General features: G+C 41.5%; 1 protein-coding gene across 2 annotated transcripts in view; it reads right to left on the bottom strand.

The window, feature by feature from the left end:
• SPPL2A (signal peptide peptidase like 2A) overlaps positions 1-14,820 on the bottom strand; it is a 50,215-nt gene extending 35,395 nt beyond the window's left edge. The window contains exons 1-3 of one of the 2 annotated variants that reach the window (XM_060755236.2): positions 14,566-14,820; positions 5,330-5,449; positions 3,105-3,284 (exon numbers count right to left, since the gene is read on the bottom strand). In XM_060755236.2, the coding sequence (XP_060611219.2) occupies positions 3,105-3,284; positions 5,330-5,449; positions 14,566-14,610 (345 nt within the window). In that variant the 5' untranslated portion in view covers positions 14,611-14,820. The remainder of the gene's footprint in view (positions 1-3,104; positions 3,285-5,329; positions 5,450-14,565) is intronic. The other variant, XM_060755237.2, reaches the window with a different exon arrangement.
• Positions 14,821-27,129: the final 12,309 nt, after the last annotated feature.

The raw sequence follows: 27,129 nt of genomic DNA, 5'->3' as shown, positions 1-27,129 counted from the left end.
AACCTGATATCCTTCCAACTAAGTACAATCTGTATTGCTGTGAGTTTTCCGGGCTATATGGCCATGTTCCAGAAGCATTCCCTCCTGACGTTTTGCCCACATCCTCAGAGGTTGTGAGGTCTGTTAGAAACTAGGCAAGTGGGGTTTATGTATCTGTGGAATGTCCAGAGTGGGAAAAAGAACTCTTGTCTGTTTGAGGCAAGTGTGAATACTGCGATTGGCCACCTTGATTAGCATTCAATAGCCTTTTAGTTTCAAGGCTTGGCTGCAGTCATGTATGGGGGAATCCTGATTGTTTCTTGTTTTTAATTCCCCTGAAATCCTCCTGGACTTCAATGACTACACAGAGAAACCATTGAAACCCACAAGCATGTGGACAATTTCAACAGAAAGGAGAAAACCATGAAAACAAACAAAACCTGGTTACCAGTATTACAAAACTCTAAAATCAGGACAGTAAGGAAAGAACAAGAATGATTGACAACTGGAAAATAGAGAGAGAAAATGTGGAGGCCATGACAGACTTTGTATTTCTAGGTGCAAAGATTACTGCAGATGCAGACTGTGGCCAGGAAATCAGAAGACGCTTCCTTCTTGGGAGGAGAGCAAGGACCAATATCGATAAAATAGTAAAGAGTAGAGACATCACACTGGCAACAAAGATCCATTGCCTAGTCAAAGCCATGGTCTTCCCTGTAGTCACCTACGGATGTGAGAGCTGGACCTTAGGGAAGGCTGAGCGAAGGAAGAGAGATGCTTTTGAACTGTGGTGTTGGAGGAAAGTGCTGAGAGTGCCTTGGGCCACCAGAAGATCCAACCAGTCCATCCTCCAGGAAATAAAGCCCGACTGCTCATTGGAGGGAAGGAGATGAGAGGCCAAGATGAAGTACTTTGGCCACATCATGAGGAGACAGCAAAGCCTAGGGAAGATAATTATGCTGGGGAAAGTGGAAGGCAAAAGGAAGAGGGGCCGACCAAGGGCAAGATGGATGGATGGCATCCTTGAAGTGACTGGAATGACCTTGAAGGAGCTGGGGGTGGTGACGGCCGACAGGGAGCTCTGGCGTGGGCTGGTCCATGAGGTCACGAAGAGTCGGAGACGACTGAACGAATGAACAACAAGGAAAAGAACAACACTCAAAAACAGGGGAATTCCAGACAAGAAACTATCAGGGCCAGCTAATCACCTCCCAACAAAGGAATCCCCCAGGAAGCTTCAAAGAGATGAGAGTTTTTTCTCTCACCTTATACTCGAGCCAAAGTTATTTATCATTTTACTCTGTTATTATTATTTCTATTACATGTATTATTTTTCTCTTTTTATTATTATTACATTTATTATTTTACTCTCTTTATTATTACATTTATTATCTTACTCTATTATTATTACATTTATTATTTTACTCTATATTGTTTATTATACTCTATTTATTATTAACATTACATTTATTATTTTACTCTGTTATTATTACACTTATTATACTCTGTTTATTATTGTTATTGTTACATTTATTATCTTACTCTATTATTATTACATTTATTATTTTACTCTATATTGTTTATTATACTCTATTTATTATTAACATTACATTTATTATTTTACTCTGTTATTATTACACTTATTATACTCTGTTTATTATTGTTATTGTTACATTTATTATTTTACTCTATTATTATTGGAAGGATACATAAGCATGTTTATATTGAAGAAGGTTAGAACAATGGTTTAATCAGAGTTGGTCAGTCTTATCTTAAATTACAGTTTTTTTGTAAATATTCAAAAACATTTAACCTATTGATGCCTCAATTAATGTAATTTTATTCACATCTATTTTTATTTTGCAATGTAGCTGCTGCTTCTCCCACTCTTGGCTTATACTCGAGTCAATACGTTTTCCCAGTTTTTGGTGGTAAAATTAGGTACCTTGGCTTATATTCGGGTCAACTTATACTCAAGTATGTAAAGTACAGAACTGAATCTCTCAACTTCTTACAGTTTTCATCAGTCATATGCATTCAGCCAAAGAAAGAGATGAAACCACAGTGCCACCCATAGATTCTAACACATCAGATGCATTCAGCTTCTCTTTTTTCTAAACTTGTTTTCACTAAAACTGGCTATTATAAGAGTTTTGGGAGATTAAATGATTGGTCTCATAGCTCATGTTTTCTTACTTTCCTATTCCCTCCTCAATCGCCACTGCCTTTTAGATTCCATAGCTTAGGTATAAGGGCAAGCAAGGACCACCATGTTTGGCCACGGTAGTCCACGCTCTGGTTACATCCCGTCTAGACTACTGCAACGCTCTCTACGTGGGGTTGCCTTTGAAGATGGCTCGGAAGCTCCAGCTAGTCCAACGCTCGGCAGCCATGATATTAACAGGAGCGGAGCGCAGGGAGCATACAACTCCTCTGCTGCACCAGCTCCACTGGCTGCCGATTTGCTACCGGGCTCAATTCAAAGTGCTGGCGTTGGCCTATAAAGCCCTAAACGGTTCTGGCCCAAGTTACCTATCTGAACGTATCTCTGCCTATCAGCCCGCCAGGACCCTAAGATCTTCTGGGGAGGTCCTGCTCTCGATCATGCCTGCTTCACAGGTGCGGCTGGCGGGGACGAGAGACAGAGCCTTTTCTGTGGTGGCCCCCCGGCTGTGGAACGCCCTTCCTATGGAGGTAAGATCAGCCCCCTCGCTAATGGTGTTCCGAAGAAGATTAAAAACTTGGATGTTTGAACGGGCATTCGGTTAAACAGTGCAATGAATGTGATGATTACAGGAATGGAAATTTGGACGACGGATTGTATCACAACTCTAGTTATGAGATGCATTGTGTTGTCTATTGTTGTGTCAATATTGTATATTATGCTTTTATGGTTTTAAATTGTATATCGTTGATTGTTTTTTATCCTTGTTGTAAACCGCGTTGAGTCGCCTGTTGGGCTGAGAAACTGCAGTATACAAGTAAAGTAAATAAATAAATAAATAAAATTTATTGCACGGCTTCCATATATCCCTGAGAAAAACTTTCCGGGTTATAAAGCATAGCTGCAGGAAAGATTGTACCACACTCGTAGTACCAGACAAATTGTGCACATGATAACTTACAATACTAGAGTCACTGGCAATCAGCACCATTTTAGCACCCAGACTTTGGGCAATTTCTCCCTTTTCCAGAAAAGTGCAGTTCCCCCGGGATACTACAATTGCTTTGTTCTTGATGTCATGGGTAACATCAGACTGACTGCAAAGTAAATTGGGTGTCAAGATTTCCAGCCTTGTATAAGTCTAAAAGACAAAAAAACAATCCTGTAAATATTTTTAAAATGGAAATGCAAGAGAACTCAGCAATACAGCTTAAAAGATATCTTAAACTGTCGGTAAGAGAGAAGATGACATTTCTGGCTGCAATACGAATAAAAGAACTAGCATCACAGAAATTGTAGACTCAGAAACATGTTTAAAAATGTCTAGCAAACAGAACCCAGATGCAGCATTTCCCTTCCTGTGCTCAAAGGATTTTTTAAAGTTAGGGAACACTCACAACTGTGATACGCCAATCAGTCTAAAACAGTGTTTCTCAACCTTCCTAATGCCGCGACCGCTTAATACAGTTCCTCATGTTGTGGTGACCCCCAACCATAACATTATTTTTGTTGCTAATTCATAACTGTGACTTTGCTACTGCTATGAATTGTAATGTAAATATCTGATATGCAGGATGGATTTTCATTCACTGGACTAAAATACTGGTAGGGTTGGAGGGGGATTGATATTGTCATTTGGGAGTTGTAATTGGGATTTATAGTTCACCTACAATCAAAGATAATTCTGAAATCTCTCCTCTTCCCCTCCCTTGACAGTACATTTTCTTTTCCAGTCAAAAGGGAGAGAAGGAGGAAAAGGAGATATATTTCATGTCCTCCATGTTTCCTGGCTTTTGTGTGTGTATCTAAATGTATTAACTTTATATGTGTGTTTTTGTTCCCTTGGGAGTTTCCCCCTCATATGTTTGCAGGTCTTTGCAAATCCTACCTATACATAAAAATGTTCTGTTCATTTTGAGTGACATCATAACTCAAAGACCGTTGGACTAATTGCCACCAAATTTGGCCACAAGACACCTACTAACCCAAGGAGTGGCCATCACTCAAAAAATTGATTTTGTCATTTGGGAGTTGTTGCTGCTGTGATTTATAGTTTACCTGCAATCAAAGAGCATTCTGAACTCTGCCAATAATGGAACTGAACCAAACTAGGCACACAGAACTCCCATGACCAACAGAAAATACTGAAAGAGTTTGGTGGGCAATAACCTTGAGTTTTGGAGGGGTTTTTTTTTTTGTGTCTGGAGCAACTTGAGAAAATGCAAGTTGCTTCTGGTGTGAGAGAATTGGTCGTCTGTAAGGATGTTGCGAAGGGGATGCCTGGATGTTTTGATGTTTTACCATCCTTGTGGGAGACTTGCCTCATGTCCTCACATGGGGAACTGGAGCTGACAAAGGGAGCTCCTCTGCGTTTTCCCCAAATTCAAACTTCTGACCTGTCGGTCTTCAGTCCTGCCGGCACAAGGGTTTAACCCATTGCGCCACCAGGGGCTCCAGTTTTGGAGTTGTAATTCACCTACAGGTGATCTTTGGATGTAGGTGAGTTTTTGAGTTGTAGTTCATCTACATCCAGAGAGCACTGTGGACTCAAACAATGGTGGATCTGTACCAAACTTGGAATGAATACTCAGTATGTCCAAATGTGTACACTGGTGAAGTTTGGGGAAAATAGTCCTTGACATTTGGGAGTTGTCGTTGCTGGGATTTGTAGTTCACCTACAAACAAAGAGAATCCTGAACCCCACCAACAATAGAATTGGGGCAAAATTCTCACAGAGAATCCCCATGACTAACAGAAAATATTGTGTGTTCCGATGGTCTTTGGTGACCCCTCTGACATCCCCCCGCGACCCCCGCCCCTCCACCAGAGGTCCTGACTCCCAGGTTGAGAAACGCTGATCAAAAATCATTCTGCAATTTCAGGAGTTAAACCACATCATTCATTTTGCTTCATTCTGTGCATGTATTTTTATTCATTTTTATTATATAACTACATTTTACACTACTAAAGTTCTACAAATTAGAATGCACAAGCAGGAAGCTGAACACATTTGAGACCAAAGGCATAAATCCTGTTATTAATGTTCATTAGAGAACATCCAACAGTAAGTGCATCATGTGAATGATTGACTCGAAGTATGACTAAACAACAGGTTCCCAGCCAATATTTTCCCATTAAAATGTCTCACATGAAATCTTAGGAAATGTAAAAATATAATTACTTACAATGTTAGTTAAAGTACTCGGAAGGGAAGTCCAATTTTTATTATAAAATATACAGTAGTCCCTTGTTAACGGAGGATCATCAATCTTGACAGCACGCAAGACAGCTTCTTGAGCACTCACCTGGAAATTAAGAGAAGGGTTTTTTCTCTCCATTAAAATTGTTAAAACCATGAATTAAAAACTTTTATTTAAGACTGAAATAACTGAGTCCCATTTCAAAAGGGTATAAGTGTAGCCAACCATCCCAGGCGTTCTCCTAACCATTATCACAATGATTTCAAATGAGTATCAGAGGTAGAATGAAAACAAAAAAGTAAACATAACATTAATGATTACAGTGCCAGATTTTTTATTTGAAACTTCAACTTATGGCAACCTGACATATGTTTCCTTTGAAAGATTTATTCAGAAGTGGGGTTTCTTATTCTCTTGCTTTAAGGCAGAGAGAGCATCATTCCAACCCTAGCATCCTACTCAAACCACTTTAACATGCTGGCTCAAAACATCCAATCTGCTTTTTATTCCCATGAGCTCTGGGCAGCAGGAAATCATCTATATAAATAAAAATGTAATGTTCGTTTGTGGGATTAACATAACTCAAAAACCACTGATCAAATTGACACAAAATTTGGACACAAGACACCTAACAGTCCAACGAGTGTCCATCGCCCATAAACAAACACACACACACGCACACGCAAAACCCCAGCTTAACAGACTTAAAAACAAAAAAATACACCATATATACATGTACACATACACTCATATACATATGCATATGAACACATTCATACACACATACGTACACAAACACACACAAATATACACATATACACATATACATATACATACACACATATATACATATACACATGCACATATACATGCACATACATATATACATATACACATGCACATGCATATACATATCCACATACATACATATATACATATACACATGCATATACATATCCACATACATATATATATATATATATACACACACAAATATGCATATAGACAAGCATACACATATACACAATATGCATGTACACATATAAACACAAATACACAAATATACACACAAATATATACACACATATATATACTCACAAATACATATACACATACACTCATATACATATGCATATGAACACATTCATACAGACATACGTACACAAACACACACAAATATACACATATACACACATACATATACATATACATACACACATATATACATATACACATGCACACGCATATTCATATCCACATACATACATATATACACACAAATATGCATATAGACAAGCATACACACATATACACAATATGCATGTACACATATAAATACAAATACACAAATATACACACAAATATATACACACATATATATACTCACAAATATATATACGCAAACACACATATATACACAAATATATACACACACATACAAACATATATACACACATAAAACACATATACACAGACTGGGCCACAACAACGCGTGGCAGGGGACGGCTAGTATAGATATAACGCAATAAGAATATCCCCAACTTCCAACAAAGAAACAAGACAATAGAACTACCAAACAAAACAAGGGAATTAAAATAAATATTAAATGTCTAATAGTAGATAGTAACGTTGGTACTAGTTTAATCTTCTCAGGAAGACTGCTTCTGAGTTGAGATGCCACCGTAGGAATTCTCTTCTCTATCCATCCATACAATTCAATAATTTTATTGATTAGCCCTTAGGCCATATCCCAATATCAAACCAAACAACAAGGCTTGATAATATTTGATTGTACTCTATGTAGTAAGCTAAAATAAATACATAGAGATAGAGACTATCCATAAGGGACAGTTTTAGCACAGCAGGTTAATCACCAGCTGTAGCTGCAGTAAATCTTGCCAACCGAAGGTTGACAGTCCGAAGGCGGGTGAGGGTGAGGCTCTCTTCAGCCAGGCTCCCCGCCCACCTAGCAGATCGAAAGCAGCACTGTGAGTAGATAAACAGGAACCGCATTAAGTGGAGAGGTGTTTTAGCCACAGCCTTTTGATCAGAAAAAGGAGGAAAGTTTACAAATAAACTGTAAAGAGATGGAGCAACATAATCCCCTTGTGGCCAGAACTGAGCACAGCCTCCAAAGATGCCGAAAGATGGGGAAAAGCATATATATATAACTCTATTTGTTGTCTGTCTTGTCATTGTATAATCAGCTTGGAATTTTCGCTGTATATGTGTTCTGTGATCCACCCTAAGGGATGAAAAGGGCAAAATATAAATACTGTACATCTATATAAATAAAAATGTAATGTTTGTTTATGGGATTGACACCAGATTTGGACACCATACACCTACCAGGCCAATGAGTGACCATCACTCAGAAAACATTAAAAAACACAGCAGAAGATAATTTAAAAGCCAAAAAAAAAATTACAACGCATGTGCAAAACCACATATATATATACGCAAACATATACACATATACACAAATATAAACACACACAACACATATACACAGACTGGGCCACAGCAATGCGTAGCAGGGGCCAGCTAGTAAATAAATAAACAAATAAAATACATATTTATTTGTCGTGTCAGAGTAACCAGTCCATTATATTACATTTCTAACAGAACAAAGCAAACAAACAGACAAAATACAAAACTTGTGAGTTTGGTAGTTGGTTACGTGTCCTTTGACCAGTATCTGGCCACTTGGAGTGCTTCTGGTGTTGCTGCAAGAAGGTCCTCCATGGTGCATGTGGCAGGGCTCAGGGTGCATTGCAGCAGATGGTCAGTGGTTTGCTCCTCTCCACACTCGCATGTCGAAGATTCCACTTTGTAGCCCCATTTCTGAAGGTTGGCCCTGCATCTTGTGGTGCCAGAGTGCAGTCTGTTCAGTGCCTTCCAAGTCGCCCAGTCTTCTGTGTGCCCAGGAGGGAGTCAGTGGTTGAGGTGCTAGGTTTGAGCCTGCCACTTTTGGACTCTCGCTTGCTGAGGTGTTCCAGCGAGTGTCTTTGTAGATCTTAAAAAACTATTTCTAGATTTAAGCAGTTGATGTGCTGGCTGATACCCAAACAGGGGATGAGCTGGAGATGTCTCTGCCTTGACAGATGCTGAATACCTGACAGCATGGATAGGAGGATCTGGGAAAAGGTACTTGTAGGGAAGGCAAAGTTTTTCAAGTGAGCAACAATGGCTTGAGTTGGGCTCATCGAATCATAGAGGGAAGAGAGCACAGTGAATAGAGAGGGTTAACTGTATCTCTATTTGGGAAAGAAAGAAATGTACAGAAGGCACTGAGGGAGCCACATCGATTTATACAAAGGCAACCAAAAGGTGCAAGCCTATACAGATCACATATATCAGAATTCTCAATATCTGGAGTGAGGAGAAAGCTCAGCCCTCAATCCCAGCAATGTCCACGAATGACAGCCCTTTACCCATGTAATGCAATGACAATGAATGTGTTATTTTTAAACCAAGCAAAGGCCGCTTGCGTAGCGAGGCATGGGATCTCGTGAAAAGTGTGTCAGCGGAGAACCTAGGAAGCGCAAAGAGCCCAGCTGTCAGAGCGGCATTTGGCTGGCTCATAAAAATAGCCGTGAGAATAGGACTCCTCTCTAATCCCACATTCTGTTCCCAACCAAAGGCCACTGTCCTTGGAAACCGAATGGAAACCACGTGGAGACCAGACATGCAATATCCATTCTTCCTTTGCGATTCCTTGTTCCTCAGTATGTTGTTACTGTTCAAGCAGGGAGCTTTGAGATGTTTGAACAGAAGCTCTCCGAAGCTCTAGGTGCTCTTACTGCCTATTACAGGGAAAACCAGCTGATCCCCAACCCATCCAAAACACAGACATGTGCCTTTCATCTCAAGAACAGAGAAGCATCCCGAGCTCTGATCACCTGGGAAGGAATCCCACTGGAGCATTGCAGCGCACCCAAATACCTGGGAGTCACTCTGGACCGTGCTCTTACCTACAAGAAGCATAGCCTGAACATCAAGCAAAAAGTGGGTGCTAGAAACAATATCATACGAAAGCTGACTGGCACAACCTGGGGATCACAACCAGATACAGTGAAGGCATCTGCCCTTGCGCTGTGCTACTCTGCTGTTGAGTATGCATGCCCAGTGTGGAACACATCTCACCACCATGCTAAAACAGTGGATGCGGCTCTTAATGAGACATGCCGCATTATCACGGGGTGTCTGCGCCCTACACCACTGGAGAAATTACACTGTCTAGCCAGTATCGCATCACCTGACATCTGCCGGGAAGTGGCAGCCAATAGTGAAAGGACCAAGGCAGAGACATCTCCAGCTCATCCCCTGTTTGGGTATCAGCCAGCACGTCAATGACTTAAATCCAGACATAAGTTTTCTAAGATCTACAGAGACACTCGCTGGAACACCTCAGCAAGCGAGAGTCCCAAAGTGGCAGGCTCAAACCCAGAACCTCAACCAATGGCTGATACCAAATGAGAAACTCCCCCCTGGGCACACAGAGGACTGGGTGACTTGGAAGGCGCTGAACAGACTGCGCCACAAGATGCAGAGCCAACCTTCAGAAATGGGGCCACAAAGTGGAATCCTCGACATGCAAGTGTGGAGAGGAGCAAACCACTGACCACCTGCTGCAATGCAACCTGAGCCCTGCCACATGCACCATGGAGGACCTTCTTGCAGCAACACCAGAAGCACTCCAAGTGGCCAGATACTGGTCAAAGGACATTTAATCAACTACCAAACTCACACATTCTGTATTTTCTCTGTTTGTTTGCTTTGTTCTGTTAGAAATGTAATATAATTGACTGGCTGCCCTGACACGAGAAATAAAGTATGTTGTTAAATAACAGGCAGTTTCATTTTCTCCCGTTTATAAGAACCACAAGTCCATTAGTCCCTGAGTACACACAGCCCTTGCAGACGTGGCAAACAAGCCTACGAAGATGCCAAAGGGCTCTGCAGCACTTTTGAGACGAACTTAGAGGAAGGAGTTGCTTAGCCGGCGCTACTACTTTCGAAAGTTTGAGATGGTGACTTCCTTATTCAGAACAGGGGCAGGTTGGGTTTCAAGGGAAGTTCCTTCGCTGTTGCAAATGTGACATCTCATGATGGGTTTTTCCATGCCCTTTGCCCCTGGTCTCAACAGTCCAAGAAAGGGAAGTCAGCTTCAGCTTAGAAAAATGTCTGCTCCCAATGCGTTTCTCTCAAGTCGGTCTCAAAGGTGATGTTGGCTCCCTTTGCAGATGAATACAGTTGGGTACTGGGGTTATAGATGCATCTACACCAGGCATGGGCAAACTTCGGCCCTCCAGGTGTTTTGGACTTCAACTCCCACAATTCCTAACAGCCGGTAGGAATTGGCTGGTTATAAACCGTGTGTGTGTGTAGAGAGAGAGAGAGAGCTTTTAGAGTGCTAGTCTTTTAAACTATTTACTTATGTTTACAATACTGTGCTATTGTTTATATTAATTGATACAGTAGAGTCTTTTTTATCCAACATAAATGGGCCAGCAGAGCGTTGGATAAGCGAAAATGTTGGATAATGAGGGATTAAGGAAAATTAAATGTCAAATCACCAAAACATCAAGTTTCACAACAAACTGACAAAAAAAGCAGTTCGATACATGGTAATGTTATGTAGTAATTATTGTATTTACGAATTTAGCACCAAAACATTGCAATGTATTGAAAAAGCTGTGGATCCAGCCAGGAAGCAGACTGCGTTGGATAATACAGAAAGTTGGATGAGCAGGTTGGAAAAGCAAGACTATACTGTATGTGATTATTGTCTGTATTTACTGTATTTGTTTGTTTTGCTGTAAGCCACCCCACACAACAAGATTAATAGAGAGCAAACAAGATCACTATGCTGGATTTGTAGTGGATCACATGTATTATATTATTATTATTATTATTATTATTATTATTATTAGCCATCCCCTGCCACATATTGCTGTGGCTCAGTCTGTGTATATGTGTTTTGTGTGTGTATATGTGTGTATATATGTGTGTGGTTTTACACATGCGTTGTAATGTAATTTTTGTTTTTTGGCTTTTTAAGTCTCTGTGTTTTTATGGGTGACTAGCTGTACCCACCACGCGTTGCTGTGGCCAACCTTCACTCCCTCTTTCTCTCCTTCCTTCCTTCCTTCCTTCCCTTTATTCTTTCCTTCTCTCCTTCCTTCTCTTCTTCCTCCCTTCCTCTCCCCTTTTTCTTTCCCTTCTTCTTTCTCCCTTCTCTTCCTTCTCTACCTATTCTTGGTTGCAACTCCAAGCAGTCCTCCTGATCAATCTAACTACCTACCTATCTATCTCTATGTAATCTAACTATCTGGAGGATTGCTGGGAGTTGCACTCCAGGAATAGGAAATTGGAAATACACAGGGATTGGGATGCTCTCAAAGAAATCCAAGGAGAAGAAAGCTTGCATCTTGGAAGCAGTGCATTTGGAGCATCCTCCTCTCCTAAAGGGCCTGGTCTAGGGAATGATGGGAGCTGTAGTCTGGAAGAGAGTGTGGATATGCTATTGTGTGTTTTGTTTGCCCGGGGAGTCATTTTTGCGCATAAGCTGTAGCATCTTTTTGCTTTTTTGGCTTTTTAAGTCCCTTCTGCCGTGTTTTCCAGTGTTTTTATGAGTGATGGTCACTCATTGGCCTGATAGGTGTATTCTGTCCAAATTTGGTGTCAGTTCGTCCAGTGGTTTTTAAGTTATGTTATTATGTTAATTCCACAAACAAACATTACATTTTTATTTATATACTAGCCGACCCCTGCCACGCATTGCTGTGACCCAGTCTGTGTATATATGTTTTGTGTGTGTATATATGCATACATGTGTGTGTACATATTTGTGTATATATGTGTGTTTGTGTATATATATGGTTTTGCACATGCATTGTAATGTAATTTTTGTTTTTTGCCTTTTTAAGTCTCTTCTGCTGTTTTTTTCAGTGTGTTTATGAGTGATGGTCACTTGTTGGCCTGAGAGGTGTCTTGTGTCCACAATTGGTGTCAATTCGCCCAGTGGTTTTTGAGTTATGTTAATCCCACAAACGAACATTACATTTTTATTTATATAGATTATTACTATTATTACTACAGGTAAAAACACAGAACCAATACTTTTACGTCCTTAAAATAAAAATGTTTCATAATCAGATAAGACTGGACCCCACAAACATTACATTTTTTATTTATATGGAAGATTATTACTATGAGTTAAAACACTGAACCAATACTTTTACGTCCTTAAAATTAAAAAAAAAGTTTCATAATCATCTATATATATAAAAATGCTCTGTGAGTAATGAGTACCTTAAAAACAAAAGAACCAATGAACGAAGTCACACAAAATTTGGCAACAAAACATCTCACAACAGAAGGAGTGACCATCACTCAAAAAATTATGATTTTGTCATTTGGGAGTTGCAGTTGCTAGGATTTATAGTTCACCTATAATCAAAGAGCATTCCGAACTCCACCAACGATGGAATTGAACCAAACTTGGCACACAGGACTCCCATGACCAACAGAAAATAGGTTTGGTGGGCATTGACCTTGAGTTTTGGAGTTGTAGTTCACCTACATCCAGAGAGCACTGTGGACTCAAACAATGATGGATCTGGATCAAACTTGGCACAAGCACTCAATACGCCCAAATATGAACACAGATGGAGTTTGGGGGAAACAGACCTTGGCATTTGGGAGTTGTAGTTACTGGGATTTATAGTTCACCTACAATCAAAAAGTGTTCTGAACCCCACCAATGACAGAATCAGGGAAAACCTCCCACACAGAACCCCTATGACCAACAGAAAATACTCAAGCCCACCCAGTCCAACTCCCTTCACCAGGGCAAGAAAACGTAATCCACCAGGACTTTGAGATCTTCCGGGGAGACCCTGCTCTCGATCCCGCCTGCTTCTCAAGCTCGGCTGGCGGGGACGAGAGATAGGGCCTTCTCGGTGGTGGCTCCTCGGCTGTGGAACGCCCTTCCTACGGACATTAGACTAGCACCATCTCTAATGGTATTCCGCAAAAAGGTGAAGACCTGGATGTTTGTGCAGGCGTTTGAGTAATTTAGTGCAATCTGGTAATGGAACATAGGAATGGAACAATGGACGACGAACCTGGACTACGCTTGATGGATGAGAAGATTGGGTACGGTTGTTTTTTGTAATAATTGTGCATTGTAATTGCTTATTGGTAATTTATGGATAATGTGTTAAGTCAATTGTTATATGTTGTATGGAACCACTGCTGTTTCTACTGTTTTTACTGTTTGTGAACCGCCGTGAGTCGCCTTCGGGCTTGAGATACAGCGGTATATAAGCAAAGTAAATAAATAAATAAATAAATAATCAAAGCCCTCCTGACAGAGAGCCATTCAGCCATAGATATAGATAGATGGATAGATAGATAGATAGGTATGATTCACACACACACAAATAGAGTGTCATAATTTTGAAAGGGACCCTTAAAGAAGGACAATGATATGTTGCATATTCCAGGGGCAAACCAGACACTCTCCACATCAACAGTGACAAAGAAACTGCAAGAAATACTGTTTACTCATAAACATAGAGACAGTACATATATTAGAAACCAATACTTTCTCATTACTTTATTTTCCAGATCAACAGACTGGGCCACAGCAACGTGTGGCAGGGGACAGCTAGTGTTTCATAATCAGATAAGACTGGACCCCACAAACATTACATTTTTTATTTATATAGAAGATTATTACTATTATTACTAAGGGTAAAAACACTGAACCAATACTTTTACATCCTTAAAATTTAAAAAAAATGTTTCATAATCATATCAGATAAGCCTGGAAGAGGCCTCAACTCGTCATGCAGTCCACCCCTTCCTGCCAGACACCATCAAAGCCCTACCGACAGATGGCCATCTTGTGTTACCTCGCCCTATAATAGACAGGCCATAACATTCAAATACAGTCTAGGGAAACCCTTCTATTCCTAACACAGGGCAAAGATGACAATAACAACCAAATAGACAACAAAATAGACAATAATAATAAAAGGGAATGTATACGGAAATGGGCTGGGTCTTGGGATTTGGTGAGGCGGGCAGAGGAAGGTGTTGAAGGTGGAAGGCCTGGCGTTGGTAGTTTAAAGTGGGTTCAAGCTGCCCACGACCCCCTCTTTTCAGGAAAGGAGAGGCTTCGAGGCCTACTTCCGGTGGGGAGCCCTTACCAGCGGTACTAGGAGGCTCCAGAGGAGGAACCGGGAGGCCTCCATCCTCTGCCAAGCCGGACTCTCGCCTGGAACACCGGCCGGCGCCTCTCGCGTTCTCCTCCCGACGCCTCTCTTCCGGGAGACAGGGCCTCAACCAGCCAGGCAGCCTGCTAACGGCCGCCCCTTCCCTTCTTCCTCCGCTTCTTTCGCTTTGGGCCGCCCGGATTCCGCCTCCTCTGGGCGGGTTTTCCCCTCAGGCGGCTTCCTGAGTCCGCACGCTGGGATTAAGGCCCTTCCACACCGCTTCAACCGCCGAAACCCAATGGGAACGGGAGAGAAGGCCACAAATAGTTCCCACAGTCTCTACAGCAGGCCTGGTCCAACTTGGGCCTTCCCTTCAGTTGTTTTGGACTTCAAGGCCCACAATTCCCACCACCTGGAGGGAAGGCCCAAGTTGTGGCCGTCTAGATGAGGAGGAACAAGCTGAGTATCAATCCCTGACAGAGCCGTTCAGCAGTGGAACTCTTTGCCCTGGAGTGTGGTGGAGGCTCCTTCATTGGAAGCCCACAATTCCCACCACCAGGAGACAAGGCCCAAGTTATGGCTGGATGAGGAGGAACAAGCTGAGCATCAATCCCTGACTGAGAGAGCTGTTCAGCAGTGGAACTCTCTGCCCCGGAGTGTGGTGGAGGCTCCTTCTTTGGAAGCTTTTAAACAGAGGCTGGATGGCCATCTGTTGGGGGTGCTTTGAATGCAATTTTCCTGCCCACAATTCCCACCACCAAGAGGCAAGGCCCAAGTTATGGCTGGATGAGGAGGAACAAGCTGAGCATCAATCCCGACAATCCCTGACTGTAAGAGCCGTTCAGCAGTGGAACTCTCTGCCCCGGAATGTGGTGGAGGCCCCTTCGTTGGAAGCCCACAATTGCCACCACCAGGAGGCAAGGCCCAAGTTGTGGCTGCCTGGATGAGGAGGAACAAGCTGAGCATCAATCCCGACAATCCCAGACTGTGAGAGCCGTTCAGCAGTGGAACTCTCTGCCCCAGAGTGTGGTGGAGGCCCCTTCGTTGGAAGCCCACAATTCCCACCACCAGGAGGCAAGGCCCAAGTTGTGGCTGCCTGGATGAGGAGGAACAAGCTGAGCATCAATCCCGACAATCCCTGACTGTGAGAGCCGTTCAGCAGTGGAACTCTCTGCCCCGGAGTGTGGTGGAGGCTCCTTCATTGGAAGCCCACAATTCCCACCACCAGGAGGGAAGACCCAAGTTGTGGCTGCCTGGATGGGGGGGAACAAGCTGAGCATCAATCCCTGACTGTGAGAGCCGTTCAGCAGTGGAACTCTCTGCCCCGGAGTGTAGTGGAGGCTCCTTCATTGGAAGCCCACAATTCCCACCACCAGGAGGGAAGGCCCAAGTTATGGCTGGATGAGGAGGAACAAGCTGAGCATCAATCCCTGACTGTGAGAGCCGTTCAGCAGTGGAACTCTCTGCCCCGGAGTGTACTGGAGGCTCCTTCATTGGAAGCCCACAATTCCCACCACCAGGAGGCAAGGCCCAAGTTATGGCTGGATGAGGAGGAACAAGCTGAGCATCAATCCCTGACTGTGAGAGCCGTTCAGCAGTGGAACTCTCTGCCCCGGAGTGTACTGGAGGCTCCTTCATTGGAAGCCCACAATTCCCACCACCAGGAGGCAAGGCCCAAGTTATGGCTGTCTGGGTGAGGAGGAACAAGCTGAGCATCACTCCCGGCAATCCCTGACTGTGAGAGCCGTTCAGCAGTGGAACTCTCTGCCCCGGAGTGTAGTGGAGGCCCCTTCATTGGAAGCCCACAATTCCCACCACTAGGGGGGAAGGCCCAAGTTGTGGCTGTCTGGGTGAGGAGGAACAAGCTGAGCATCAATCCCTGACTGAGAGATCCCTTCAGCAGTGGAACTCTCTGCCCCGGAGTGTGGTGCAGGATCCTTCTTGGAAGCTTTTAAACAGAGGCTGGATGGCCATCTGTTGGGGGTTCTTTGAATGCAATTTTCCTGCCCACAATTCCCACCACCAGGAGGCAAAGCCCACAATTCCCACCACCAGGAGGGAAGGCCCAAGTTGTGGCTGTCTGGATGAGGAGGAACAAGCTGAGCCGACAATCCCGACAATCCCTGACTGTGAGAGCCGTTCAGCAGTGGAACTCTCTGCCCCGGAGTGTGGTGGAGGCTCCTTCATTGGAAGCCCACAATTCCCACCACGAGGTGGCAAGGCCCAAGTTGTGGCTGTCTGGCTGAGGAGGAATAAGCTGAGCATCAATCCCGACAATCCCTGACTGTGAGAGCTGTTCAGCAGTGGAACTCTCTGCCCCGGAGTGTGGTGGAAGCTCCTTCTTTGGAAGCTTTTAAACAGAGACTGGATGGCCATCTGTCAAGGGTGATTTGAATGCAATTTTCCTGCCTCTTGGAAGGGGGTTGGACTGGATGGCCCATGAGGTCTCTTCCAACGTTTTGATTCTATGATTCTAAGTGGGCGCTAGAAACAATATCATAGGAAAGCTGACTGGCACAACCTGGGGATCACAACCAGATACAGTGAAGACATCTGCCCTTGCGCTATGCTACTCTGCTGCTGAGATGGTAGAACAGAAGCTCTCCGAATCTCTAGGTGCCCTTACTGCCTATGACAGGGAAAACCAACTGATCCCTAATCCATCTAAAACACAGACATGTGCTTTTCACTTTAAGAACAGACAAGCATCCTGAGCTCTGAGGATGACCTGGGAAGGAATCCCACGGGAGCATTGCAGCCTTTGTCACAAGTATGTCTGGCGGGGACGAGGGACAGGGCCTTCTCAGTGGTGGCCCCTCGGCTATGGAAAGCCCTCCCTAGGAATATCAGATCGACTCCTTCCCTTTTAACAGTCCGGAAAAAAACGTCAAGACTTGGCTTTTTGAGCAAGCGTTTGCAGATGCAACGTAACAGACATAGGAAAATGGAACGACTGGACAATGTTTTTCACAAGGAGACTCTGTTGATACATGTTTTTATTGATATTGTTTTTCATAGAATCATAGAATCAAAGAGTTGGAAGAGACCTCAAGGGCCATCCAGTCCAACCCCCTGCCAAGAAGCAGGAATATTGCATTCAAATCACCCCTGACAAATGGCCATCCAGCCTCTGCTTAAAAGCTTCCAAAGAAGGAGCCTCCACCACACTCCGGGGCAGAGAGTTCCACTGCTGAACGGCTCTCACAGTCAGGAAGTTCTTCCTAATGTTCAGATGGAATCTCCTCTCTTGTAGTTTGAAGCCATTGTTCCGCGTCCTAGTCTCCAAGGAAGCAGAAAACAAGCTTGCTCCCTCCTCCCTGTGGCTTCCTCTCACATATTTATACATGGCTATCATATCTCCTCTCAGCCTTCTCTTCTTCAGGCTAAACATGCCCAGTTCCCTAAGCCGCTCCTCATAGGGCTTGTTCTCCAGACCCTTGATCATTTTAGTCGCCCTCCTCTGGACACATTCCAGCTTGTCAATATCTCTCTTGAATTGTGGTGCCCAGAATTGGACACAATATTCCAGATGTGGTCTAACCAAAGCGGAATAGAGGGGTAGCATTACTTCCCTAGATCTAGACACTATGCTCCTATTGATGCAGGCCAAAATCCCATTGGCTTTTTTTGCCGCCACATCACATTGTTGGCTCATGTTTAACTTGTTGTCCACGAGGACTCCAAGATCTTTTTCACACGTACTGCTCTCGAGCCAGGCGTCCCCCATTCTGTATCTTTGCATTTCATTTTTCCTGCCAAAGTGGAGTATCTTGCATTTGTCACTGTTGAACTTCATTTTGTTAGTTTTGGCCCATCTCTCTAATCTGTCAAGATCGTTTTGAATTCTGCTCCTGTCCTCTGGAGTCTTGGCTATCCCTCCCAATTTGGTGTCGTCTGCAAACTTGATGATCATGCCTTCTAGCCCTTCATCTAAGTCATTAATAAAGATGTTGAACAGGACCGGGCCCAGGACGGAACCCTGCGGCACTCCGCTCGTCACTTCTTTCCAAGATGAAGAGGAAGCATTAGTGAGCACTCTCTGTGTTCGTCCACTTAACCAATTACAGATCCACCTCACCGTAGTTTTGCCTAGCCCACATTGGACTAGTTTCCTTGCCAGAAGGTCATGGGGGACCTTGTCAAAGAAGGCCTTACTGAAATCCAGGTACGCTACATCCACGGCATTCCCCGCATCTACCCAGCTTGTAGCTCTATCGAAGAAAGAGATCAGATTAGTCTGGCATGACTTGTTTTTTATAAATCCATGTTGACTATTAGCGATGACTGCATTTGTTTCTAAGTGTTTGCAGACCGCTTCCTTAACAATCTTTTCCAGAATCTTGCCCGGTATCGACGTGAGGCTGACCGGACGATAGTTGTTTGGGTCGTCCTTTTTTCCCTTCTTGAAGATTGGGACCACATTGGCCCTCCTCCAATCTGCTGGAACTTCTCCCGTTCTCCAAGAACTCTCAAAGATGGTTGCCAATGGTTCCGAAATGACTTCCGCTAGTTCCTTCAATACTCTTGGGTGTAGTTGATCTGGCCCTGGGGACTTGAACTCATTAAGAGCGGCCAGGTATTCCTGGACGACTTCTTTCCCAATTTGGGGTTGGATGTCCTCCAATCCCTCATCCACTCCATCTTGCTGAGGTTGAAGACTCTCTTTTTGTGAGAAGACCGAGGCAAAGAAGGCATTAAGTAGTTCTGCCTTTTCCCTATCCCCTGTCAGCATTGCCCCATCTTCTCCTCGAAGAGGTCCTATCGCCTCCTTGTTTTTCCTTTTTCTACTGACATAGAATACATTTTATATTTATATTAATGTTTTAATTGTATTTTTGGTCTTGATGCTGGCTGTAAACTGCCCTGAGTCGCCTGTGGGCTGAGAGGGGAGGTATATAAGTATAGTAATTAATTAATTAATTAATTAATAAACATACTGCATCATTGATCTATTAGGATAGAGGACTCTGCCTGGCCCAGCAATTTCTGTGTTAAAGTCTCAATTCGGTATTAGTTCCAACCAGAACACAGCCATTGAATCAGTTGCTGAATGTTACATGGGTTTCTCCAGTTGTTTTGAATGTATAGGTGTGGTGAAGTGTAAATTTTAACCTATAGTTATGTATAGTTATAGATAGGCGTTTAAAAGGGTACGTATTTAAAGTTGCATAATTGGGGGGATTGTAGCCAGCAAAGCTCACTTTGAGCTGGGTTGCTATGAAAAAGGGATGGAGCCAACTGCCACTTGGCAGGGCAGCCATTTTAAAACAGTCAGTCTGTAGTCTGTGAACTGCAGGAAGGCTGGTTCTGTAGTGTGTGGAGAACCAGTGAGGTAGTCTGTGAACTGCAGGAGTAACTGGTTCTGTTGTGTAGTGAGAACCAGTAAGGTAGTCTGTAGTTAAAGGACTACAGGGAAAGGCTGATTCTACTGTAGTGAGAATCAGGAAGGTTTTGGCTTTTGGCCCATGTAGTTTAAATAAGTTAAGTAACTTATTTATATTAGTAGTTAATGTATGTGGAAAAAGAGGGAAAGCCCTAATAAGAATCTTTATTGTAACAGAAATATCACAAAGAAAGAATAAGCGTGTATCTGAAATAATCTGTTAAAGAAAGAAACACATCTTGAAAGAAAATAAGTTTGAGACCTGTTTAGTAGAAGAAATAGTCCTCCTAAGAGTTGTTTATGAAATGTTATAAATGTAACCTCTGAAGATGTGTGCCTCTAAGAGTTAAGAAACATTGAAACCATCAAGCTTCTTCTCTACCTCAATAAACTTGTTACAGTTTCTTTTAAAGGCAAGTCTGTTACAAATCCTTTTCAAGTTAAGTCACGCTACATATTGAAGAAAGACCAAATCAATATTACAAGCCATTAGTTGTGTTATCAGTTTAGTAAGCCCTTACAAGGTGGTGGCTCCTTTACAAATCCTTTACAAATTGGTGACTAAGCATTTTCTAGCTGTAGAAACACTTTTGTTTCTGCAGCAATAAGTCATGATGCGACAGCACTCTGGGACCACCATCAATTTTAAGACAAAATGTGAGCTTTCCAAATTGTTTAATGTATATAGACAGTTCGATTTCAACCAAAGCACCAGTACAGTTCCATTTAAATGTACTATAATGACCTGCCACACCGTCCCCTCTGTAATGCACATGCTTGACTACTTTATGGGATAGAGACTGATCGTCAATGCTTTTGCCAAGTGTTCTGCATTCAAATACAGTGTTGTTCTTAGATGTGATCTGGGGCAACTCTTTTTTTTCCACAAGTGTACAGATTGCAAGTATATACGTTATTAACATATAGGGTTGTGAGTTTTTCGGGTTGTATGGCCATGTTCCAGAAGCATTCCCTCCTGACGTTTTGCCTGCATCTATGGCAGGATGCCTGCCATAGATGCAGGCAAAAAGTCAGGAGAGAATGCTTCTGGAACATGGCCATACAACCCGAAAAACTCACAACAACCCAGTGATTCCAGCCCTGAAAGCCTTCGATAATACATACGGATACATTTGTGAACACTTAAGACGGATTTATGTTTAAAATAGCACACAGATCACTAATTAAAATTCTATTTTAAAACCCAAGGTACGTTAGTTTTGTCTTTAGAACAAAACTGGACTCATTGTCTACTTCCAACTGATACTGGCAATGTTTAAAAAATTAAGGACTTCAGCCCTTAATCATGGAACTGAAACAGATTGTTTGAACACAAAAGTTGGGCTCCTTTTGATTTACATTGGATTGAAAAACGCAGCAGCTCTTGCTAGTGGTGATAAAATTCAACAATGCAATCCGACAAAGCCTGGATGGCTGCATGACATTCCTTTAACACTTCATATCACAGTAACGGCACGCTTTGTTTCCAGGCGTATCTTATGAATCACGGAGTCATGACTCAGTTCCCATGCATAACAAACATGTACAGTATTTACCGAGCCCAAAATTTCAATGAAGGGCAAAAAGAAAAGGAAGTTGATCTGAAAAATCAGAAGACATCCCTAAATCTCAATTTGAGTTAGTGTTCAACACCAGCAAAGGAAGACACAATAGGACTGCACACTGCAGTTGTTAACACAAGTTTTAAATGGGTTGTTGTGTATTTTTCTGGGCTGTATGGTCATGTTCCAGAAGCACTCTCTCCTGACGTTTTGCCTGCATCTATGGCAGGCATCCTCAGAGGTTGTGAGATTTCACAACTTTTGAGGATACCTGACATAGATGCAGGCGAAACATCAGGAGAGAATGGTTCTGGAACATAGCCATACAGCTCAAAAAACACACAACAACCCAGTGATTCTGGCCATGAAAGGCTTCGACAACACAAGTTTTAAAGTTTTGGATATGTACAATAACTTTACCAGATTGCCACACCTCATCGAAAAGTAAACATTGAGAGAAGTTTAGTATGCCAATTATAATCCCAACACCTGATCCTTGAATTATTTCTAATTAATTTATAAATAATCTAATAATTTCTAAATATTTTTTAAAATAAACATCCCCACTAAACTCTGACTCTTCTGGGCAGGTTTACATTGGTGTGACTGCAGAGCAATACTGTTCCAATGATGTCACGTTTCCCAGTGCCGAATTAGAATTTGAGATATATCATAAGTTTAGGCTTATCGATTACATGATATAGAATTCCAAAAATGTGGCCAGATTTTACCTTCCATAATTTCTATTCAGATAAAGAATGCAACTGTATTTATAGACAACAAAGAGCGTTAGTAAGTTCTATCATATTTCCAGTATATAAAATATTTACTATGCTGTTAAGCAACTGTGCAGACAATATTTCCAGGATTGGAGAATGTTCCTTAAGTCGTTACACACCAGAACTGGCCCCTCATTCAAACACCCCCATAAATAGGTTCAAGAACTTAATGACTGTATTTAAATTAAGTGCACTAGATTCCAAACTTTTTCCCCTCTACAAATATTCCTACAAAGTTTGGCAATAACTGGATTATATTTTAGAATTAAGGAGAAATTGGAAGGTTTTGATGGAAGCCAAAATTAATGTTTCCTTTCGAGAACCTTCAAGAGATTATCAAATTCCAAGGTTTCTTGGTAGAAGTAACTGAGAATGGATATTACCGTATTTTAAAACACTTTCTACATAGTATTGTGCTGTTAGTGAGGGCTGAGATGGCTTTGGCGCAATCAGACCTGCAGCCTGAACAGTTCTTCATAAAGATTGGCATTCATTTGTCCCTTTTAGCTATAGCAGAATAATTAGAAATCTTGAATACAACCATTTATAAACAAGATAAGTCAATTCTATTCCTTAAAGTCGCTTTTATCTCAAAGCATAACATACCAGAATAGGCGCCCCATTCAAACATCCCCCCTAAACATGTATACTTGTAGAATTGTTGTTATAGCCTCCTTTGGAATTCATCCGTTCCTGAAGCTGCTGAACCTAGAAAAGGCATATTGTGTTACAATCGTGTTTGCATTCACAATCCTGTTTTGAAATTTATAACTCAACCTTATGTATTAGTCAATAAAAGTTAAAGAAAAGTGTCAACTATTATGAAAAAGGAACAATAATGGGTACAATGGCAAAAAGGTGTGTGTGTGTGTGTATGTATGTGTGTATGTATGTGTATACACACACACACACACACACACACACACACACACACACACACACACACTAGCTGTACCCGCCACGCATTGCTGTGGCCAACCTTCCCTCTTTCTCCCCTTCTTTCCCTCCTTCATTCACTCCCTCTTTCCTTCCTTCCTTCCTTCCTTCCTTCCTTCCTTCCTTCCTTCCTTCCTTCCCGTCTTTCCTTCTCTTCTTCCTTCCTTTTCTATCTCTTTCCTTCCTTCCCCCTTTTTCTTTCTCTTCTGCTGTCTCTCTTTTCTTCCTTCTCTCTTTCCTTTCCTCCTTCTTTCTCTACATCTTCCCCCCCTTCCTTCACCCCCTCTTTCCTTCCTTCTTTCCCTTTTCTTTCCTTCTCTCCTTCCTTCCTTCTCTAACTTTCCTTCCTTCCCCCTTTTTCTTTCCCTCCCTCTTTCTCTCCTTCCTTCCTTCTCTACCTCTTCCTTCCTTCCTTCCTTCTCTTTGCTTCCATGCTTCCTTCTCCCTTTCCTTCTTGCTTTCCCTCCCTCCCTTTCTTTCTTTCTTTCTTTCTTTCTTTCTTTCTTTCTTTCTTTCTCTCTTTCTCTCCCCTTCCCTCCCTCTTTCTTCCCTTTTTCTGTATTGTCATTTAGCTTTCCATCATTTAGCTTTTGGGGGCTTTTAAAGTTCCTTCTGCTGTGTTTTTCAGTGTTTTTATGAGTGAAGGACATACACTGGGTTGTTAGGTGTATTGTGTCCAAATTTGGTGTCAATTCCCTCAGTGGTTTTTGAGTTATGTTAATCCCACAAATGAACATTACTTACATACATACATACATACATACATACTTACTACAAATGTCAATTACTGTTAATAAAATATGCACTTATTGTAACAAGTATTTTAAATCAAATACTGTTATTTCTTTGCGTACACTAAAATTATGGATGTTGCCAAGTCTAGTTTTCCAAGGATATAACTTCTTTGCATCTTCATTTTGTATGCTTCATTCATTTGTTAAAATGCAACAAGGCATCCCTTTTGTGTGCACATTTACTGTAAATCCTACTTCCAAGTGTATATATTAAAAGGAAACATATTTATTGCATTATTCAAAAAAATCCAGTAATTTGTAGATTACATAGAGCAACACATTGTACCCCCACAAGGACATAATTTTGCATAATATACCTATATCTTGTATATTGTTTTTCCTCATGTTCATTGTCATTCACAAAAGCTTGTGCTAAATAAATCTGTTAAACTTACAAGTGACAAAAGCTTCCTTTAAAAATACTAATATTAAATGTTTAGCATTTTACAAATTAGGATACATGTGTTTTCTTTTTCAGATTCCACATACCTAATAATAATAATAATAATAATAATAATAATAATAATAATAACAAAATGTTATTTATATTCCGCCCAATCTCCCCTGGGGGACTCAGGGCGGATTCCAACAAACAAAAAGTCAAAAATTAAATACCTCAATGACAATAAGTAAAAATATAATAACCCAGAATAACTTCCACATTAAGCACATCTTAAACAACTATAACTTAAATAAAACATAATCTACTGAAAATTATAACATAAAACATGAACATAAAACATAGGAATTAATTACTTACTGATGGAAGACTGTTGGCCATGTCTTTTGCCCCAACATGGGTAATATGTACAAAGTTCATGGGCTTTCCTATCATGTTTCTGTCAAGTTTTGGATGTTTCTTCTTTGGAATGCCAAGAGATAGAAATAAAAGGGGTCTTATGCACATTATACAAAACAGTCAAACACATTAACTATTCTAATATACAGTAGAGTCTCGCTTATCCAACATAAACTGACCAGCAGAACGTTGGATAAATTAAATGTTGGATAATAAAGAGGGATTAAGGAAAATCCTATTAAACGTCAAATTACGTTATGATTTTACAAATTAAGCACCAAAACATCATGTTTTACAACAAATTGACAGAAAAAGTTCAATACATGGTAACGTTATGTAGTAATTACTGTATTTACAAATTTAGCACCAAAACATTGCAATGTATTGAAACATCTGTGAATCTGGTTGGGAGGCAGACTGCATTGGATAATACAGAATGTTGGATGAGCGAAGGTTGGATAAGCAAGACTACTGTATATCAAAAGCTTCTGATGTAGTTAACACACGGAATTAGTGTAGAAATACGCTTTAATATGTGTATTTTTATAATAATCATGTGTTTTTAGAGATGTGGTAATCTGACTCAAGCCATGAGAAGAGGCAGGTAACATATAATAATAATAATAATAATAATAATTATTATTATTATTATTATTATTACTGTCACAAAAACACATGTCACAGCAAATGAGATCTATACACTGGGATTTCGTATAACAAAATCACAAGTCGAACACTTCCCAAGCGTCTAGGACTGTGTGATATATTTTCGAATGATGCGCGCAGATCCAAGTAAGGTGGCCTTTTGCAGTTGACAGATTGCGATTTTGTCCATGTTTGTTGTTTCCAAATTCCGGCTGAGATCTTTTGGCACAGCACCCAGTGTGCCAATGACCACTGGGACAACCGGTTTATGCCAGAGCCTTTGCAGTTCGATTTTGAGGTCTTAATAACGGCTGAGATTATTATTATTATTATTATTATTATTATTATTATTATTATTGACTGTTATGTTTAGCTATACCCTAACAGCAGGGAAATGGCATCATCATAATTCACCGCCCATCTGAATTTGTTACCCATTTCGTCATAATATCATAGTTAACACTGCAATTTCTTTACAGCCATTGTTTTTCAGTTGTTTTTACTGCATACCCTCTGTTGCAATTTAGCAAGGACGGTTCCCATAAATCCTCTAATCTCCCACTGTTTCTGCTGCTTTTAACGTTTTCCAGTTTCTCTCTCCTCCTTCCACTTTTCCTCTTCATCCTCAGCTTACTTTAATTGCTGCAAAACAAGTGCAAAGTGCTAAAACACTTTGCACTTCACTCAGTCTTGCCCTTCCCAGTAGGCTCAGGCATAAACAAAGTGCTGCTACCTCTCCTAGCTTGCCTGTTCTTCCTCACTGGTAATTTTTTTCCATCTCGACCATATTCTGCGGTTGCTTAGCCACTGCTGTATCACAAGAACTACTGTAAATTATAAGATACAGCTGTCATATCACAGAAATAAAGCAAACAATGTAACTCGTAGTCAACTGCTTCTTTCTTAATGCATTTGCTTTAGAGCAGTGTTTCTCAACCTTCCTAATGCCGCGACCCCTTAATACAGTTCCTCATGTGGTGGTGACCCCCAACCATAACATTATTTCCATTGCTACTTCATAACTGTAATTTTGCTACTTGTTATGAATCATAATGTAAATACCTGATATGCAGGATGTATTTTCATTTACTGGATCAAATTTGGCACAAATATCCGATATGCCCATATTTGAATACTGATGGGATTGGGGGGATTGATTTTGTCATTTGGGAGTTGTAGTTACTGGGATTTATAGTTCACCTACAATCAAAGAGCATTCTGAACTCCACTAAGGATGGAATTGAACCAAACTTGGCACACAGAAATCCCATGACCAACAGAAAATTACTGGAAGGGTTTGGCATTGACCTTTAATTTTTGAGTTGTAGTTCACCTACATCAAGGACTCAAACAATGATTGACTTGGACCAAATTTGGCACAGATACTCAATATGCCCAAATGTGAACACTGGTGGAGTTTGGGGAAAATAGACCTTGTCATTTGGAGTTGTGGTTGCTGGGATTTATAGTTCACCTATAATTAAAGAGCATTCTGAACCCCACCAATGATAGAATTGGGACAAACTTCCCATACAGAACCCCTCATGACCAACAGGAGATACTGTGTTTTGTAATGGTCCATGGTGACCCCTCTGACACTCCCTCGTGACCCCCTCAGGTGTCCTGACCCCCAGGTTGAGAAACACTGCTTTAGAGTGTG

Source organism: Anolis sagrei, chromosome 9, assembly GCF_037176765.1.
Source record: "Anolis sagrei isolate rAnoSag1 chromosome 9, rAnoSag1.mat, whole genome shotgun sequence".
Classification (NCBI taxonomy): Eukaryota; Metazoa; Chordata; class Lepidosauria; order Squamata; family Dactyloidae; genus Anolis; species Anolis sagrei.
The sequence above is the reverse complement of the archived record's forward strand: the minus strand, read 5'-3'. Positions and strand labels throughout refer to the sequence as shown.